Consider the following 17,472-nt stretch of genomic DNA (forward strand, 5'->3'; position numbering starts at 1 on the left):
ATTGATTAAAACAACGAAATTACATAACTGAAATAGATAAAAAATTTACATAATTAATTTAATTAAAAAAGTACTCCATATATAATTTGATTAGAAGTACACATAGGCATTCTTATTACACGCAACAATCAAAGTCAGTCCATTCTTATTAAAAAAAACAATTGAAATTATTAAAAAGAAAAATTGAAAATCAAGCCACCTAGCAAACTATTCGGAAATATATAGGCTTATCAATCTTTTAACCCTGATTCGGTCCTTGATGACAATGAAATGCTCTGATGATCTCCTTAATACACAAAGTATTCAACGCCCTGTTGAGCACTCCGTTACTGATGCCTTTAAGCGTGTTCTATATGAGTAATATCTCGTTCCTTATATTTGAGTTATTTTTTTATTTTGAAAAGTTTAGTCATTCTCACTCTGACTTTATTCACTTTCTACTCTATTTTCTCTATTTTTTTCTTTCTGATACTCCCTATGTCCATGAAAATTTATCACATTTCATTTTCTGTACTTATTTTTAAAAAATGATAGTAAATAGCTAAAGTGGAGAGATAGTAAAGTAAGAGAGAGAATAACATAGATGTGAGTCTTCTCTACATTATACTCTCTCTTCACTTTAACTATTTATTATTATCATTTTTCTAAAACGAAGGCAGAAAATGAAATGTGACAAATTTTTTAGGAACGAAAGAAGTACTTTTTAATTTATATACTTAATACACTAAACATGCATTTTTTAAACTGCGTGCTGAAAAGTTTCGCTGGAATAGAGGGAGTATAAAAGAAGGGGCTCCACCTAATGAATGCAGCAGAGAAATTGGGAGTATTGTGTTGTGTGGGATTTGACAGAAAATAGCGGAAGAAGAAGATTGATTATCCTTTGTTGCAGCAAAGGCACACCCTCGTGCACTTTGTTTTTCTCTTTTTTTTTTTCTTTTTTCATTTTCAATCGCCGGCCCCACCTCTCTATCCATTTCATTTATTGTCTCATTATAAATTCTAGCTATCCATTTTTACACACATCATTTCTTTCATGTAATTTGGGATGGATAATGATCATAAATAAAATACTCTATAAAACTCCACCTATATGATGAAATGAAAATATATTGCCATTCTTGAATAAACCATGCTTTTCCCCCCTTATTACTATTTTTTTTAGATTTTCTCACTTCGCATAAATGTGATGAGGAAATAGGAATGTATGTTATTATAGTGTAAAATTCACTAAAACTTGATCACCCTTTCCCGCTTTACGTATCTATTCGAGTTTCGTATTTTTTTTATTGATGTTATTATTGTAAAATTTGTTAAATTTATGATATTTGCATTGAGTAATAGTATATGTAAAGTCGTGTGAAAGGATTAAAATTGTGCATATTTTTCAATAGATATCCCTATCTGGCTATACCCAACAATTGTTAATATACCCATGCATAAACCAACATGATGTTTACTAATTAAGTTTATTTTAAGAAGCCTTAGTTTTCATATAAACTTTCCTAGGGGGACAGGTGTTCATATTTTAATCATAAGATATTTTTAGAACTATATGTTGTTAGAGTTTATTTTACTATCATTAGATCTACTTAGAAAAAATAAATCTAATTACAAAACCACGTCATTAATTAGATTTTTGAATGACGGAACTTATAGTATGGAATTTTTTTTAATAATGATAATGGTGTAGACTGGCGGCTGCTGGGCCTGGGATTGGTACGTAGATTTGGTCTTAAGATTCTAGCAAAGTTGTTTTCAACTTATGGACTAATCTATCTGGAAAATATTTGCACAAATCTCATATTGTCACATACTACGTGGTTTCGTATATTGTACTAACAAAGGAGTACTATAATTATTAGCACAATAAAAATAATCCACTTAAAATCATACTCCATCCGTCCCACAAGAATATATCATTCCATTTTTAGTTCTGTCTCACAAAAATATGCATTTTTTAAATTTAGAATTTTTTTTCTCTAATGAGGTGAGACACATTTTCTACTAATAATATTTTAATTATTTTTTCTTTCTATTAAACATGTATGTTCTTGTGGGACGGAGGGATATAATAGACCTCTATATAGTTGAGGTTAAATTACATATATTCAAAAAAATTAAATTTGTAAAATTGCATAGAGGTAAAGATAAAGTAATTAAAAATAGTGAAATGACCAAACGATTTCCTCATTTGGGGCAATTATTTGAGGAATTTATGGAAGTGTTGTCCCTACCTTTGTAATATAGCCAGTATCATCTGTATACAATCTGACTGAATAAATTCGATGCTGACGGTTTACCATCAGAATTTTATTTGACAATAGTTATTTTTTTTGAATTGAATAATTGACAACATATTTTTTTGAGGTACAATTGATCAATCCAAATTTGGATTCAATTATCAAGATTTAGAAATTATTCATTCATTTTGTGTGTGCTGTTATATTTGAACACCAATAAAAATAAATAAATTTTAATCTAATAATGGCTCTAAAATGACACCAACAAAAAAAAAATTACTGGTACTTGTAAAATTGAAACCAAATTCGATTATAATTGATTCTGGATATAGCAATTTGACAAACAAAGCAAATTTTATTTTATTTTATTTTATTTTATTTTATTTTATTTTATTTTATTTTATTTTATTTTATTTTATTTTGTTTTGTTTTGTTTTGTCGAGAAGACCAAACAAAGCATTTAATAGGGCTGGATTGTCCGAACTCTGCATGCAATAAAAGAGTCGGCCGAGTTAAAAATTGGGCAAACTCGAATAGCTCAGAATGAGCTGGAACAGATTATAATTATTAATTGGGGTAGTACGTTTTAACTAACACTTTAAAAGCACAAAGGTGAATTAGATACATAAATTGATATATATAAAGTGATCATAAGATCATCCGCAACACTGTCTCTTATCCGTCTCTTAGGCCATCCGCAACGTTGTCTCTTATCCGTCTCTTATCCGTCTCTTAGGCCATCCGCAACGTTGTCTCTTATCCGTCTCTTAACCGTCTCATCCCTTAACTATTCATAGGCCCCACTGTATTTTTCACTCCATCTCTTAACTAAGAGACAGAACCTGCAACCCTCCATCTCTTATCCGTCTCTTAACCATCTCATAACTTACTATTCATTCAATTTCATTTTTTATTTTTATTTCCAACAAATTCAATTAATAAAAACACATTTCATTAAATAAAATAAAATTACAACATAAAATAAAAATATAACTTAAAATATAAAAAAAACACATAATTAAAATCCTAAAAAAATAAAAATTACATAATTTAAAATACAATTTTATAGAAATTAAAAAAACTACTCCGCCGACGAATCATCTCCCGAAGGCGGTGGCGGTGCACTCAAGCTACCTGGAGGCGGAATACCAATTTGTCTTGCCATATACTCAATTCCGGTAAGATGTGCTTGATATTGTGGAGGCGTCATGCGGGAAGTGTCCGCCATCGTGGCGGTCAAGTACATGGACAATAGGGTGTTCGAGCCCGAGACCACCTGGCTTGATTCGCCTCGGCCCCTCCTCTATCTAGCCGTCTTCGCCGCCTTGGTCCCTTGCAGTTGACGGCTCCCACGGGAGGACCCCCCGGCATCGTCTGCCATGCCCTCAACCTCCTGCGAGGCAACCTCTTGTGCGGCGCTACCCTAACCACCCTCACTAGACGAGTATTGGTCACCCGCCGTGTGCTTCGTGCGCTTCGAGGTCGAGCCCGAGCTGGACCGGACACCACCGGCCCACCTTTCCTCGTCTTTGACGGTCTCCCAAACATCGACATGTCTAAATTCTTTGCCGGTGTCTTCGAAATAGACTCGCAAAGCCGATCTCAGAATGTCGGCTCCCGTGGCTCCGCTTTGGTAATGAGCCGCTTCGTTCTTGTAGATGCCGCAGAATTTTTTGACCTCTCTGTCGACTCGGTCAAAGTGAGCGCGGAGCATCTTCAATGTGCGGCGGCAGGACCCCTTCGGCTTAATCTCGTTATAGGCCTCAGTGACCTTTTCCCAGAAGCACTTCCGGATTTGTTGATTCCCGACGATGGGATCGTACGAGACGCTGATCAAGGCGTTGTACACAGCTATCGTGTCCTTGTGGCTGTACGGATGTCGGCCTACATCCTTCTCCTCCTCCTCCTCGTCCGCCTCCGCCTCCGCCTCTTAATCCACCGCCCTGGAGCTTCCACCGCCTCGTCCTCCTTCCGGAGTGGGTTCATCCGGATAATCCTCCCGAATTTGGGATAATCCCTGCGAACTCCTCGGTGCGGAGGGACCAGCGTATGCATCAACATCAAAATGGGGTGGTTGGAACCCTGCTGGCGTCGACGAGACCTGGGTGCCCGGCGTCGACGAACCGGAGCCGGAACCACCAAAGACATTGTACATGCCCCCTAGTCGCCAAACTCGTTAATGTCAAACCCGCCGGAGCCGCCACCGCCATAGTTGTCGTCGCAGAACATTTTGTGATGACAATTGGAGAGGTTAGATGAAAATTGGAGAGGAAATGAAGATAATTTGGGAAGAATAGATGTGTATTTGTGTGTGAAATGAGGATGAAATATGAGTATTTATAGAGTAAAAAAAATAAAAAAAGGAAAACGGTCGAAAAACGGTAATATTACCGTTTTCGATTTTTATATAATTTTTTTTATTAAATTCAAATTTATTTTAAAAATGATTTATTGCGTCAGCTTGATGAAGCCCACTCCCGGGCCGGCGAGTGGGCGTCACGCATGGCGCCTGAGCGTGCCACATCGCGCGAGCGCGTGGCGAGACAACCCGCGATCCGTCTCGGTGGGACGGGCGTCTCGGCGAGACAGGGACGAGACGGGACGCTGCAACGGGTCTCGCCGCCGTCTCGTCTCGGCGGGACGAGATACGAGCCACCCGCGGGACGCGTTGCGGGTGACCTTAACCGTCTCATCTCTTAACTATTCATGGGCCCCACTGTACTTTTTACTCCATCTCTTAACTAAGAGACAACACCTGCAACCCTCCATCTCTTATCTGTCTCTTAAACATCTCATCCCTTAACTATTCATTCAATTTCATTTTTTATTTTTATTTCCAACAAATTCAATTAATAAAAACACACTTCGTTAAATAAAATAAAATAAAATTACAACTTCAAATTCTATTTTTTTTAAAAAACACATATTTAAAATCCTAAAAAAATATTAAAAATACATAATTTAATTTCTTCCGCGCACTCTACTAGTTGCCAAAGTTTGCCCAACTGTGCTCCATTATATCATTTTGGAGTTGGGCGTGGGCGGTAGAATCACGTGTCCTTCCCCGAATAGACAACCGATCTTGCATAGACGGATGCACTCCACTGCGAGGCGGACTATTTGCGGTAGAGCTTCCCGGGGTTTCAGGGTCGAACCTATTTCTCGCCTCAGGTCCTTCGTCGGCGACAATCATGTTGAGCAAGATTATGCACGTATACATGATGTCGACCATATTCTCCATAAACCACGTACGAGACGGGGCTTTGATAATGTTGAAGCGCGCTTGGAGAACCCTGAACGCCCTCTCCACATCCTTGCGAGCAGCCTCTTGCTTTTGCGCAAAAAGAGCCTGTTTTTCGTTCATCGGCCTGTTGAACGTCTTCACGAAGGTTGGCCACTTCGGGTAGATGCCGTCGGGAAGATAGTACCCCATTTTATACTGCCAGTTGTTAGCGATGAAGTTGATGGCCGACGCTTTACCATCCAAAACTTCAGCGAAGAGGTCGGATTGGTTGAGCACGTTGACGTCGTTGTTCGACCTGGGGACCCCGGAGTACGCATGTCAAATCCATAGCCTGTAGTCGACAACGGCCTCGAGTATAATGGTGGGGTGGGTGCCTTTGTGGCCGCTCGTGTATGACCCCCTCCACGCCACATGGAAATTCTTCCATTGCCAATGCATGCAATCGACGCTGCCAAGCATCCCGGGGAATCCGTGCACTTATTCGTGAAGGTGGAGCAGAAACTGATAATCTACCGTGCTTGGCTTCCGGAGAAATTCGTCGGTGAATGCTACCCGGACGCCTTTGCAGAAGTTCATCAAGCGCATTCTCCCGGTGCTTTCTCCAATGTGGAGTTATTCATCGAACAAATCCGCCGTTTGTCCAGTAGCAAGCTGACGGATTGCTGCAGTACATTTCTGCAGCGTCGTGTGGCTGGGACGGCCAATGGCGTCGAACCCTTCTTGGAAAAACTCTTCCCGGGCTGCCAATGTATTTGCGATGTGCAGAAATAGCGGTTTCCGCATGCGGAAACGGCGACGGAAGTAGGTCTCTCCCCATACCGAGATATCACAGAAGTATTCGCGTACTAACCTTGCGGTGGCTTCCTCCCGGTTACGATGGATGTAAGTCCGGGATCGTCGTTGGGGTGGCGCGGCTTCCTCCGCCTCCCTACGTCGATCTTCTTCAAGCGATTCTTCCATTATTCGACGCATTTGCTCAAATGGATCCATGAATGGATTAAATTTGTGAGAAGAATAAAAGAGATGATTTGAGATGAAAATTGGAGAGGAAAGAGAGATGATTTGAGAAGAATAGATGTGTGTTTGTGTGTGTGAAAGATGAGTATTTATAGAATAAAAAAAGAAAAAATAAATAAATTATTTTAAAATGGCCGTTGAACGGTCATATTACCTTTTTTAAAATTTTTTTATTTATTAAAATCGAATTAAAAAATGATTTATTGTGTCAGCGTGACGAAGCCCACTCACGGGCCAGCGAGTGGGCGTCACGCTTGGCGCCAGCGCGCGCCACGTCGCGCGGGCGCGTGGCGAGCTGGCGCGCCAGCCGTCTCGGTGAGACAGGGACGAGACGAGTCGCTGCAACGCGTCTCGCGTCCGTCTCGTCTCGGAGGAACGAGATAAGAGACACTCGCGGGACGCGTTGCGGGTGCTCTAATTAGCGACTAATCACTTCTTCTTTTTTCGTATGCAAGTAACTTTAATCAATGGCTAACGATTCTTACTCTTCTTGAACTAGCAATAATAGTAATTAAGATTATTAGTAAAAAGCTGATTACCAAATTTCTGTCCACTTATCTGCTTTGCTGCCACGTGGAACATGATAAAATTTGATTATGATGGGCTGCTTTCTGTTACATATTATACATATGAAATAATAAGTGTTGGTACATTTAACTATACACAATATTTAGTCAAATTAGAATCGAAATGAATTGCGGGGTATGACTAAAGTCTAAAGCGACACAGTTACATAATTGCGGTTTAAGACTATTTGAAGAGGAAATGTCAATTGTGGCAAAGGTGATAGAGTCGAGAATATGCATATTCAATTCTTTGGCTATGGTTGATATTTAGGTTTCGAAGCATAATTATATTCTTCAAATCTTTGGTGCAGGGAATCGCCTGTCAAAAAGGTACATCAAATCTTTAATAAAATCAATTCAAATAGTAGTAGTAGTGGAGTATTATACTTCAAACTCCCAAGTACAAGAGGTCCATTTTTACGCTGTTGCATCGTCTTGCCAATATTGCTATAATAAAACTAGAATAAAAATAATATTGTTGAAAATGTCAACACAAAACAACATAAGAGCATCCACAGTGGAGCGGACGGTAGTTTGCCCGATGCATCGTCCGCGGATGATAGGTCTTGGAGCACGCATCGGGCGTGCTATCGTCCGCCCCATTGCGGGCGATGCGGACGATAACGCGCCCGATGCAACGCGTTTTACATTTTTTTTAATTTTTCAAAATTTGTATATATACACCACAATGCTATTTCTTCCTTTCACTCTTCCATTCACTCATTCTCTCTATTTCAATTTATAAAATGAATCCCGGTGATTTCCTAAGTCCGAATAGTGCCGACGGATTTCCGATGTTCGGTGGTGGTGCACGGTGGCCGGGTACAGACCCTGATGAATACCGGCCATTCGACTCCAACACCCAGTACGATCCCGATTTCAGCACGGATTCCTACGGACTGTCAGACATGGACCCGTCTCCCACCCGCACCCCCGCCCCACCCCGCGGCCGCACCTCTGCCTCCGCAGCCCCCGCCGCCTCGGGCTCCGCCACCAAGAAGAAGAGGAACATGCAAAGAGCCCAGAAATTGCCGCCTCCGCAGAAGAATGAAGGATTCGCCCCAGGGAGGATGAACTACAACCCGGATGAAACCATTGTCTTGACGAAGTGTTGGGTTGATATTTCAGAGGACCCGGTGTTTGTCAACAACCAAAAGCAAATCGCGTACTGGGAGCGCATCGCTGATCGCTACAACGAGGCCAAGCCGGCGGCCGCCTACAAGCGCCATAGGGAGCAGCACCGCAAGCACTGGAATCAGGTGAAGAAGCAGGTCAATATGTTCTCATCGGAGTACGAGAAATGCTTGAGGGAGAAGGGCAGCGGCGAGAGTTTGACGGATGTGCGCGATAAAGCGCTTGCGTCGTACATTTCATTATACGGCGATTTCAAGTATTACAACTCCTGGCTCATCTTGAAGGACAATCAGAGGTTCCAAGGAAGGATTCCGCCCATATCGGTTGTGGAAAAGAGGACGAAGAACACCGCCCCCGGTGATTATACGAGCAGCGACAATGGCGCACCTCCGATGAACCTCAACCAGCCGATATACGAGGATGAGAGTTCTGGCACACCGATGTCCTACCGGCGTCCCATTAGCAGCAAAGCTGGCAAGAACAAGGGCAAGGCGAAGGCGACATCCTCACAGAACCCGACTCTGGCCCCGACCCTGATCGCGAACCTGACTTCGGCTGTGGGACATGCCTACGCGGAGTTGGTGGTGGCCGCCAATCGGAGGACGTTGTTGGACACGCACCACGCCCTCAGGCAGTGCGAGGACCCGGGCGAAGCCGAATACCTCAAGTGGATGATCGATGATCTGCACCGCAAGTTGGGAATGATGTAGAGTGCGCTTTTTATCTGTAGTGCACTTGTTTTTTTTATCTCCACTCTTGTAACTTTTTTTAAAATGAAGTAAATGTAGGATTTGCCTTAATTGTGGTGCTTTTTTATTTATTTATTTTGCTTGATATATTTGCAAACATAAAAATTAAATATAAAACTAAATTGTGGTGCTATATGGCGGACTATAGGGCATCCCACTGCAGGTGCAGCTGGAAGGGTAGAAGGATAAAATGCTGATGTGACGGAGAAGAGAGCGTCCTATAGGGCGGACTATAGGGCGCCCCATTATGGATGCTCTAAAGATATAGATTATGCATTAAATTTTGGGTGTCAGAAGTGTAAGTTAGAAATCACCTAATGGAAGTTACCCAATGGCATTTCATTGGGTGAAAAACATTTACTCTTAATTATTTACGCTATTCACATATTTTTCTTCAATACTCGCATACATAATATAGTTTACACTATATATAAGATGTTGGAGTGGTTTTCAGCATGTTATTGTTATTTGACGCGCGGCTACTTTAAATAAAGCATGCAAAATTCATAGTCGCTCCAACTATTTTAAGGATGATGGTCGGATGAGAGCTATAACTGCTGGTATATGCACTCTTCCAAGCATATGCGTGCACCACAATTCCTGCTTTTGCCAACGTGCAATTACTCATCGTCCTTGTCTGAACTTCCTTCAGTTGTAAGTTGTCAGGTCTCCAACAATCATTTTTCAAGTGTTGAGAGAGAGCCCTAGATGACCACTGTTTCAGAGTCTATGGGCATGTTGTACGCACTCCCCCCTCACTGCCAACGTGTTGTTTATGGGCATGAATAAATTACGGCTCATAAGGAATTGGCAGCAAAAAATTGTAGAGCCCATTGGGATTTCCCCATCACCCGCCAGTCGGATAATTCCTTAACCCGACGTTACACATTCATTCACCTCCTAAGCCTTCCAAGTCTCCAATCTCCATGTGACACATCGTCATCGCATTAGCATTGCATGTCATATGATAATACCCACGTAACATTAAATTATAAATGTTTTATAACATGACTGATTTTCAATTGAATAGTATTATCATCTAGTTCATGTAAATGGTTTTCGACACATGTTCTCAATTGTCTGCACTATCTAACTTGATCAATAGTTTGTTTGTGTTTTTTCAAGAAATCATTAAAATGATTGTAAAATCATTCGAATTAAAAGTTCAATCATGGAACAACTTCAATGGTATCAACAGCCAAAAATGTGTAGTACTATAAGATAAATAATTAAATATGGTATCTTTAATAAGTAAAGGTAAATCTAATCTAAATAAGATAAACAGAACAGTAGATGCTTACCCAAATCTAGGCAAGGGTATAGTGTGGGAGCAGTCGGTATTGGAGTAAGATAGCGTTTTTTAAATTATAATTAATGAGTTAATTACTCAATTCGAGTATATAGGTAAATGTTGTAGAGTTGTAGTTGTCCTAAACTTTGGAGCCCAATTTAACATCGAGTATTTTCATGAATAAACATAATCAAATTCCATGGAAATGCTAATCTCTAAGCTCCCTTGTCATTTAAGACAAATTAATGTGTATAAAAATAAATAGATTTAAGAAAGAAAAGCATTGTTTGAGGCACTTTCGTAGCTTTGACCTTTTTGTCCATTGCTAGAAATATAGTTTCTCTCTCTAAAAGGAAGAGAGCGTGCCGTGGAGCCCAAAACTGGTCCTCTGCTTTGCTGGCTTCAAGCTCTCCGTTGTTGGTTCTTCTTATTAATGGGGTTTGTCTGCCCAGAGATACCAGAGTTGAAGTTGCCCCAATCACACTAATACTATTACCACTCTTTCTCTCTCATTCATAATTCCTTTTCACTCTCTTTTCTCTATCTCTATAGCGCGCTCTTCTTCCATTGCTCCATCATCTTCTTGTTCCTGTCACTGCGTCAAAGGCCACAGACGAGGATTAGATTATAAACTCAAAATCACACTTCATAAACCTACTTTTTATATTCTCAAATTCCCCTTTGATTCGCTGGATCCACAGATCTAACCTCTTCACTTTGAGATCTTCCTTCTTCCTGAATCAACCCAAGGTAACTTCTCTTCGACTATCTATTTCACTATAGATTTGCTTTTATTTCAAACAAAAATCATTTTCTACTGTTCAATTTTTGTATTCGATTTCAACATGATGAGTATTTTTTTTGTTTTTCGTTTGATTAGGTCTCTTGGAGTCGAACTTTTCATATTCGAACTCTTGATTGATCAAATAGTTTTGCTGTGAGTAAGTGAATTTCGTCGCCCTTTATTTTCAAACCCTCGTGTCCCTTTCTCGTCATGTTCAAATTAATTACTGAGAGATCTGTTTCACATTGGAAGTCTATCTTTGTAATCGTTTTCTCCAAATTGGAAATTAAGCTGATATACACGTCTGCTACTTGTTTTCTATTATTATCGTTATTCAAATTGTTAAGGTTTTTTACTTTTATCTTGTTGCTAGACTTTTAATGTGCATCGATTGAAGAGGAAGATGGCAATTCAGATTGGGTGAAGTTTCCTGTTCAGAAAGTTATCCTTGAGTGCACAGTAAATGTGGATGTTTTGGGGGGTGGTTTGGACGAGATGAGGGATGTTATCGGGGTTAATGAACTTTTTGAAGGCCTGTTTTCGGCCGAGGGCAGACGGGTTCGCTCAGAAAGGCTCGGATGCCAACGGCCGGCAGGATGGACTTTTGTGGTTTAAAGATTCGGGGCAGCATTTCAATGGGGAGTTCTCAATGGCTGTAGTTCAAGCAAATAATTTACTAGAGGATCAAAGCCAGCTTGAGTCTGGTTGTCTGAGCACGACTGAGTCCGGACCTTATGGCACCTTCGTGGGGGTTTATGATGGACATGGAGGTCCTGAAACCTCTCGGTTCATCAATGATCACCTCTTCCCACATCTAAAGAGTAAGCCTCAATGGTTTTCAGAATCATGAGCTGCTATAATCTTTAAATTTTTGCTTTGTTTTAGGAAAGGAAGACTGTTTGAAATCTCAACAGTTTATAGAATTTGTAGTTGCTTTAACTGTAGTTAGTTTTATGTCTTACCTTGTTTAGAAAGTAGTGTGGTTAAAATATAGTAACATCTATCTAATCTAGGGTGTAGATTGTGGATAACCTTTCTGATACATGTGTGGAGCATATATTATGAATAAATCCGAATTCCAATTGTGTGTGTTTAATTTAAATGTGGCCAACATGATATGTGGCAAAGTATGATCATGATTAATTTCGTATGGTTGTCAAAGTCTTGGGTTGATTGTGCAGGGTTTGCGGCGGAACATCAATCGATGTCAGTAGAAGTTATTCGTAAGGCGTTTCAAGCAACCGAGGATGGTTTTCTCTCAGTTGTCAGCAGACAATGGCCTACGAGACCACAGATTGCAGCGGTTGGCTCTTGTTGTCTTGTAGGAATAATCTGCAGCGGAACTCTTTATATTGCGAATCTTGGCGATTCCCGTGCTGTTCTAGGGAGGCTTGTGAAGGCTACAGGGGAAGTACTTGCTATTCAACTCTCAGCTGAGCACAATGCAAGTTTTGAGTCAGTAAGACAGGAGTTGCAGTCTTTGCACCCTGATGATTCACATATCGTAGTTTTAAAACATAACGTGTGGCGTGTGAAGGGTCTTATACAGGTAAATTTATCATTTCTCCATTGAACATCGGATTGATTTTATTATTAATTATAGTGAAGACTGATAACATGTTTCCTTTCATGCCTTAAACATTAATTGTGATTTTGATACTCTGGATATAACTTGTAAGTGCATCCACGGACTTATATGGGATTTTTTTTTCCGAATGATAGATATTACTTCCGGGAAAGCAGTAGTATTAGTTTTGAAAACTAGAGAATAGAGATCTGATAAAAATTAAGTACTCTTTTCCATCTTCTGCTGATAAGTTCCATATTGTCAGTTGTAGGCAGAACTGTTGGTCACTTTCTTTACAGTTTCCTTGTTCTAATGCTTTCTTAGAAAATTGAAGCATGATGATACTTGTGAAAAAGATTTATGTAAGGGAAAAACACTAAGTAATAGAGTAATTGCTTTCATTTCTTTCGGACAAGACGTTAGATATTTTTCATTCAAAAATTGATTTACAGTAAATGTAAGCTCTACATTTCTTCAAAGTGTAGTTGCCACTGTTGATATATTGCACCAATTTGTTTCTTTCTTGATGGTGCGATTCACGAGTTTGTTAAGCAGTTAATGTTTCTTAGGTTGAGCATTTGATGTGGTCGTGAGTAACAGATATCTTGATATTAAGACATTAGGATCATGAATTCATGACTTTGTGCAATGCATATGTTTTAGACCTCAGTTTGAAAGTCCATAATGGTGTTTGGCTTGATTTTTATGCTGTTCACGCTGGGTAAAATTTGTGATCCTGAAACCACTAATATATAGTAATGGATATTAATTGTGTTGCTTACAGATCTCAAGATCAATTGGAGACGTGTATTTAAAAAAGGCTGAATTCAACAGAGAGCCACTATTTCAGAAATTCCGACTGCGTGAACCTTTCCAAAGACCTATTTTGAGTGCAGATCCTGCAATCGCTGTGCAACAGTTGTTGCCTCATGATCAATTCATTATATTTGCATCTGATGGCCTCTGGGAACACCTTTCCAACCAAGAAGCTGTTGATCTAGTCCAAAATCATCCGCGCAATGTAAGATATTTAGCACCAAAATAGTACTACTTGAGAAGATTTCTATTTCGGACTGTGCTTTATTGTTTCCAAGATCTTGTGTTACACTTTGTGAGTAGCTACAGCAGGTATTGCTCAAGCATTTGTTTTCATATGCATATATTTCTGGCAATAAAATTAAACTAGTATTAATAGAAATCTGCTATGGCACATTTGTCTCAATATATACTATCACAAGTATCAAATTATATTCACCTGTCTCAATATTGATAGGAATCTGCTATGGCACATTTGTTTTCTTCATCGACTGATGGAGTTTAATCCTATAATTGCGTATCAGCTACTAGGGAATTAAAGAGTTCCATTATTACATTGACTATGGCTGGCTGTGCGATATTTTCTTTTGTTGATTGGAAAAAGATTTCTTTATTCCTTATTGAAAGCAATAAGTTACTCAAAAATGGTTAAATTGTGCAGGGGAGCGCTAAGAGATTAGTGAAAGCAGCATTGCAAGAGGCAGCAAAGAAAAGGGAGATGAGGTATTCGGACTTGAAGAAAATCGACCGTGGAGTTCGTCGTCATTTCCATGACGACATAACAGTAGTGGTGGTGTTTGTAGACTCTCATCTTGTGAGTAGGGCTAGTTCAGGGCGGAGTCCCAACATATCTGTGAAGGGGAGTGGCATCACTATTCCTGCGAATTCACTGGCGCCTTTCACGATCCCAGCAGAACCCGTGGCAACTTGACAAGGGAAAACTCTGTCTCTGATTTGTTTCACCTGATGAATGAATACGCAGGTAGCTTCTTGAGCAGCCCGCCCCTTGAATTCTTTAATGTACACTGTAACTTTTAACCCCAAGACTACTAGTACACTGGAATCCTATCATACTTACGCTTTCTGGGCAGCTTTTTGCCTTTATTTGATCTTTTGGCTCCACTTTTGTAAATCCCCCATGTTTCCCAGCGAGACCACTCTATCAACAGATTATATCTGAAACTCCTCATACCTAAAAGTTTTCTTTTTTATGCCATGTCTTGATGCTTTGCTTTCATTTGTATGATGATATATGCAAGATCGCATGACTATGTTTATGTTGATAAGAACTAATGATTGTTGATCGATCATACCGTCGTGCCTACACATTTTTGCCATGGATTGTTGCTTGGATGAACCTCACCGTTGAACTTTGTTCATTATATACTAATAACCCATGATTAGGCATTGGCTGGACACACACACACACACACACACACACACACAGTGCTAGTCTATCCACTAATTTATTGACGTATGGGAAATCAATCAAATTGGATCATCTACAAATATTGGATGTGTGTGTGGGGCTGTGGGCTCATATCGGTCACACAAATTTATCTCCTGCCTCACTTTTGGATCTACAAGGGCTTGAACATATTTTACAAATGATTTGATTAAATACAGCAGGGTTAATTCGGGTTATCCAATATTACATAAATAACAAAAATTCCGTTGTTGATCACTTTGTTTTTTTGTCAAGATACCGTCGGTTAGTCCTTACTTAAAATTCAGCCACAAATCTATTTTTCAAGTCAGCTTTTCTCCTTCCATCCCAAAAACCACAATACAACCTCAATTTCAACTCCAACTCAATTTCACAAAATCATTTAAAAAGAAAATAAAAATTGCATAAATTCAAAGATAAAAATTAAAATAATAAACTACAATATGTTAAAAATTTAATTAAAAACAAAAAAATAAATAAAATATATTGAGCGCGGTTGCTGCAATGCAGCTGCTGAAACCGCCGAGAAGTGGGCGGACTGGCAGGCGGGCCGCCGCACGTCTAGAGGGACATACAATGCAGCTCTGTTGGGCGGCCGCCTCGAATGAGGCTGTGTTGTGAATGCTCTAAAGTTGACATGGTTACTCTCTAATCCATTTTCTTAAAGATGTAATCAATTTATTTTAGCACCGGTGGCGGAGCGATCTAGATATTATTAGGAGTAGTTGGGAGGGCAAAGTTCAGTTTAGCTGATTAATTTGTTATACTGAACTAGAGAAACTATAGAAACTGCGCTATAAAAGTAGCTGCATAGTATACTAAGTTTAAAACATAATAATAATAATAATAATAATAATAATAATAATAATAATAATAATAATAATAATAATAATAAAAAATAGGGACAAATGGAGTATTTACTTTCTTTATTTTTAAAAATCCGTACCTTTCAAAAGTTTTTATTTTTAGAGTATGGATGGAATATTTACTTTCTTTATTTTTTTTAAAAAGGTCATGAGTTTTCATAACCCGAATCTGGTGAATAAAAGTATAAAACCATCTTCAATGGTATACTAAAACTTAAAATGAAATATATAATTAGCTCCAATGGTAATCCATAACCAATCCTATTTTTGGTTTTTGAGTAAGAATACTCCCCTATTTTTAGGTTTACACCATACCAAAACCAAAAACTTGATCAAATTTTGTGAGTAAAAATGACATAATATAAAAAAATATTCTTATAAGTTTAAATTTAGCGTAAATGGTTGGATTAAAATCATATTTGATGTGACTTTTACACTGAAATAGATTTAAATTTAATGTAAATGGTTGGAGATATTTTTAGATTTGAATTTGTGTGTAGTTGGAGAAATTTTCTACACCAAAACTTATTTTTGGTGTATGATTGGAGTTGGTGTTATAAGCATAATTCATGTTAAATGAGAGGATATTATTCCTAATTAACAAAATATATTCATAAAAAGTTGAGTACTACTAGTAAAATGTGTACTTATTTTATAACCAGGAATATTAGAGTTCTTCATACCTGTAATTATAAAGCCCAAATATTTTAAATCAAACAATACTCCAACGTAAATTAAACTAGTTTTAATCCACGTGCGATGCACGACGAAATATTTTTTTATCATACGATTTTAAATTTTTAATTGATTAACACAAGATCAAGTTTTGATTCCGAAAACAAATTGGTAGTATTGCAAGTTTTAAAATTGGACGATAGCTTTTCAAACCTCAAAACGGTTTTAAAATTGTATTTTGAAGTATAAACGCGCCGACGCAGAATAATATTGTCACAAAATTGTATGTAATCTTTTTTGTATTATGTATCCATTAAATTAGTACTATACTTTATCATAGTCGAGCTTTATTACATTGCAATATAGTGACCCTAATACGCTAAAAACTCAAACCTTGAAACCTAAATCCTAAACCCTTAACGTTAAAATATAATCATCATGACCAACAAATGAGCCAAATATAAATAAAATCCTCCCTCCGTCCCAGTTCAATTTTACTTTGTTAATCACTTTAAAACAAACTTTAATAATAGAAAAAAATAAAAAGAATATCATAACTTCATGTTAAACAATATGAAGAGTATTGGAAAATATGGAGGGGGTGAAAAACGTGATGAAAAAAAATATGTGAGTGGATAAATTACCAAATGTCATATATTTATAGTCCAAAAAATAGAAGATAACTCCTCAAAACTTTTTCACTTTCTTCACCTATTATTAAAATTTTTAAAACCTTTTAATTTCCCAAAAATTAAAAACTAAGCGTTACGTAAATGTTATCAAATTTTGGAAAATGAATGACAATAATTTCCGCCATTGTATTTGTATGAAATGAGTAACGAATAAATGTATAATAAATTTTGGAAAATGAAATGGAAGGCCATTGATGCAATAATCTCAGAATTTACTTTACAACCTTTCGGTTAATCCGCATACTCATACAACAAAAGGTCGTTATTCCTCATACTTATAAATACCAATCAATGGCAATATTAAATGTCCGTAAATATCATTATGGATTTTATATAATTGTATAAAATACTTCAACACCAATGTAGAGACTTTAATATCAT

The 17,472-nt window shown here is 38.3% G+C and overlaps 1 protein-coding gene across 3 annotated transcripts; it reads left to right on the plus strand.

The window, feature by feature from the left end:
• The first annotated feature begins 10,571 nt into the window (after positions 1-10,571).
• Positions 10,572-14,622, plus strand: LOC121765468 (probable protein phosphatase 2C 60). 3 transcript variants are annotated; one of them, XM_042161644.1, is made up of 6 exons: positions 10,572-10,994; positions 11,125-11,185; positions 11,402-11,849; positions 12,210-12,577; positions 13,380-13,616; positions 14,073-14,622. In XM_042161644.1, exons 3-6 carry the CDS (start codon positions 11,531-11,533, stop codon positions 14,340-14,342), a joined length of 1,194 nt encoding a protein of 397 aa, XP_042017578.1. In that variant the 5' UTR covers positions 10,572-10,994; positions 11,125-11,185; positions 11,402-11,530; the 3' UTR covers positions 14,343-14,622. The 3 variants fall into 3 exon arrangements, with proteins under 3 accessions (XP_042017578.1, XP_042017580.1, XP_042017579.1); XM_042161646.1 differs by having other exon boundaries at positions 11,125-11,181; XM_042161645.1 differs by lacking the exon at positions 11,125-11,185.
• Positions 14,623-17,472: the final 2,850 nt, after the last annotated feature.

Source organism: Salvia splendens, chromosome 14 (genome assembly GCF_004379255.2).
Source record: "Salvia splendens isolate huo1 chromosome 14, SspV2, whole genome shotgun sequence".
Lineage (NCBI taxonomy): Eukaryota > Viridiplantae > Streptophyta > Magnoliopsida > Lamiales > Lamiaceae > Salvia > Salvia splendens.

Bases quoted from the DNA above. Each gene is read 5' to 3' on its own strand.
- LOC121765468 (XM_042161644.1), top strand. From the start codon at position 11,531: ATGTTATCGGGGTTAATGAACTTTTTGAAGGCCTGTTTTCGGCCGAGG. The intron at 11,850-12,209 runs GTAAGCCTCAAT...TTGATTGTGCAG, and splicing joins CCTCTTCCCACATCTAAAGA to GGTTTGCGGCGGAACATCAA. The intron at 13,617-14,072 runs GTAAGATATTTA...TAAATTGTGCAG, and splicing joins TCCAAAATCATCCGCGCAAT to GGGAGCGCTAAGAGATTAGT.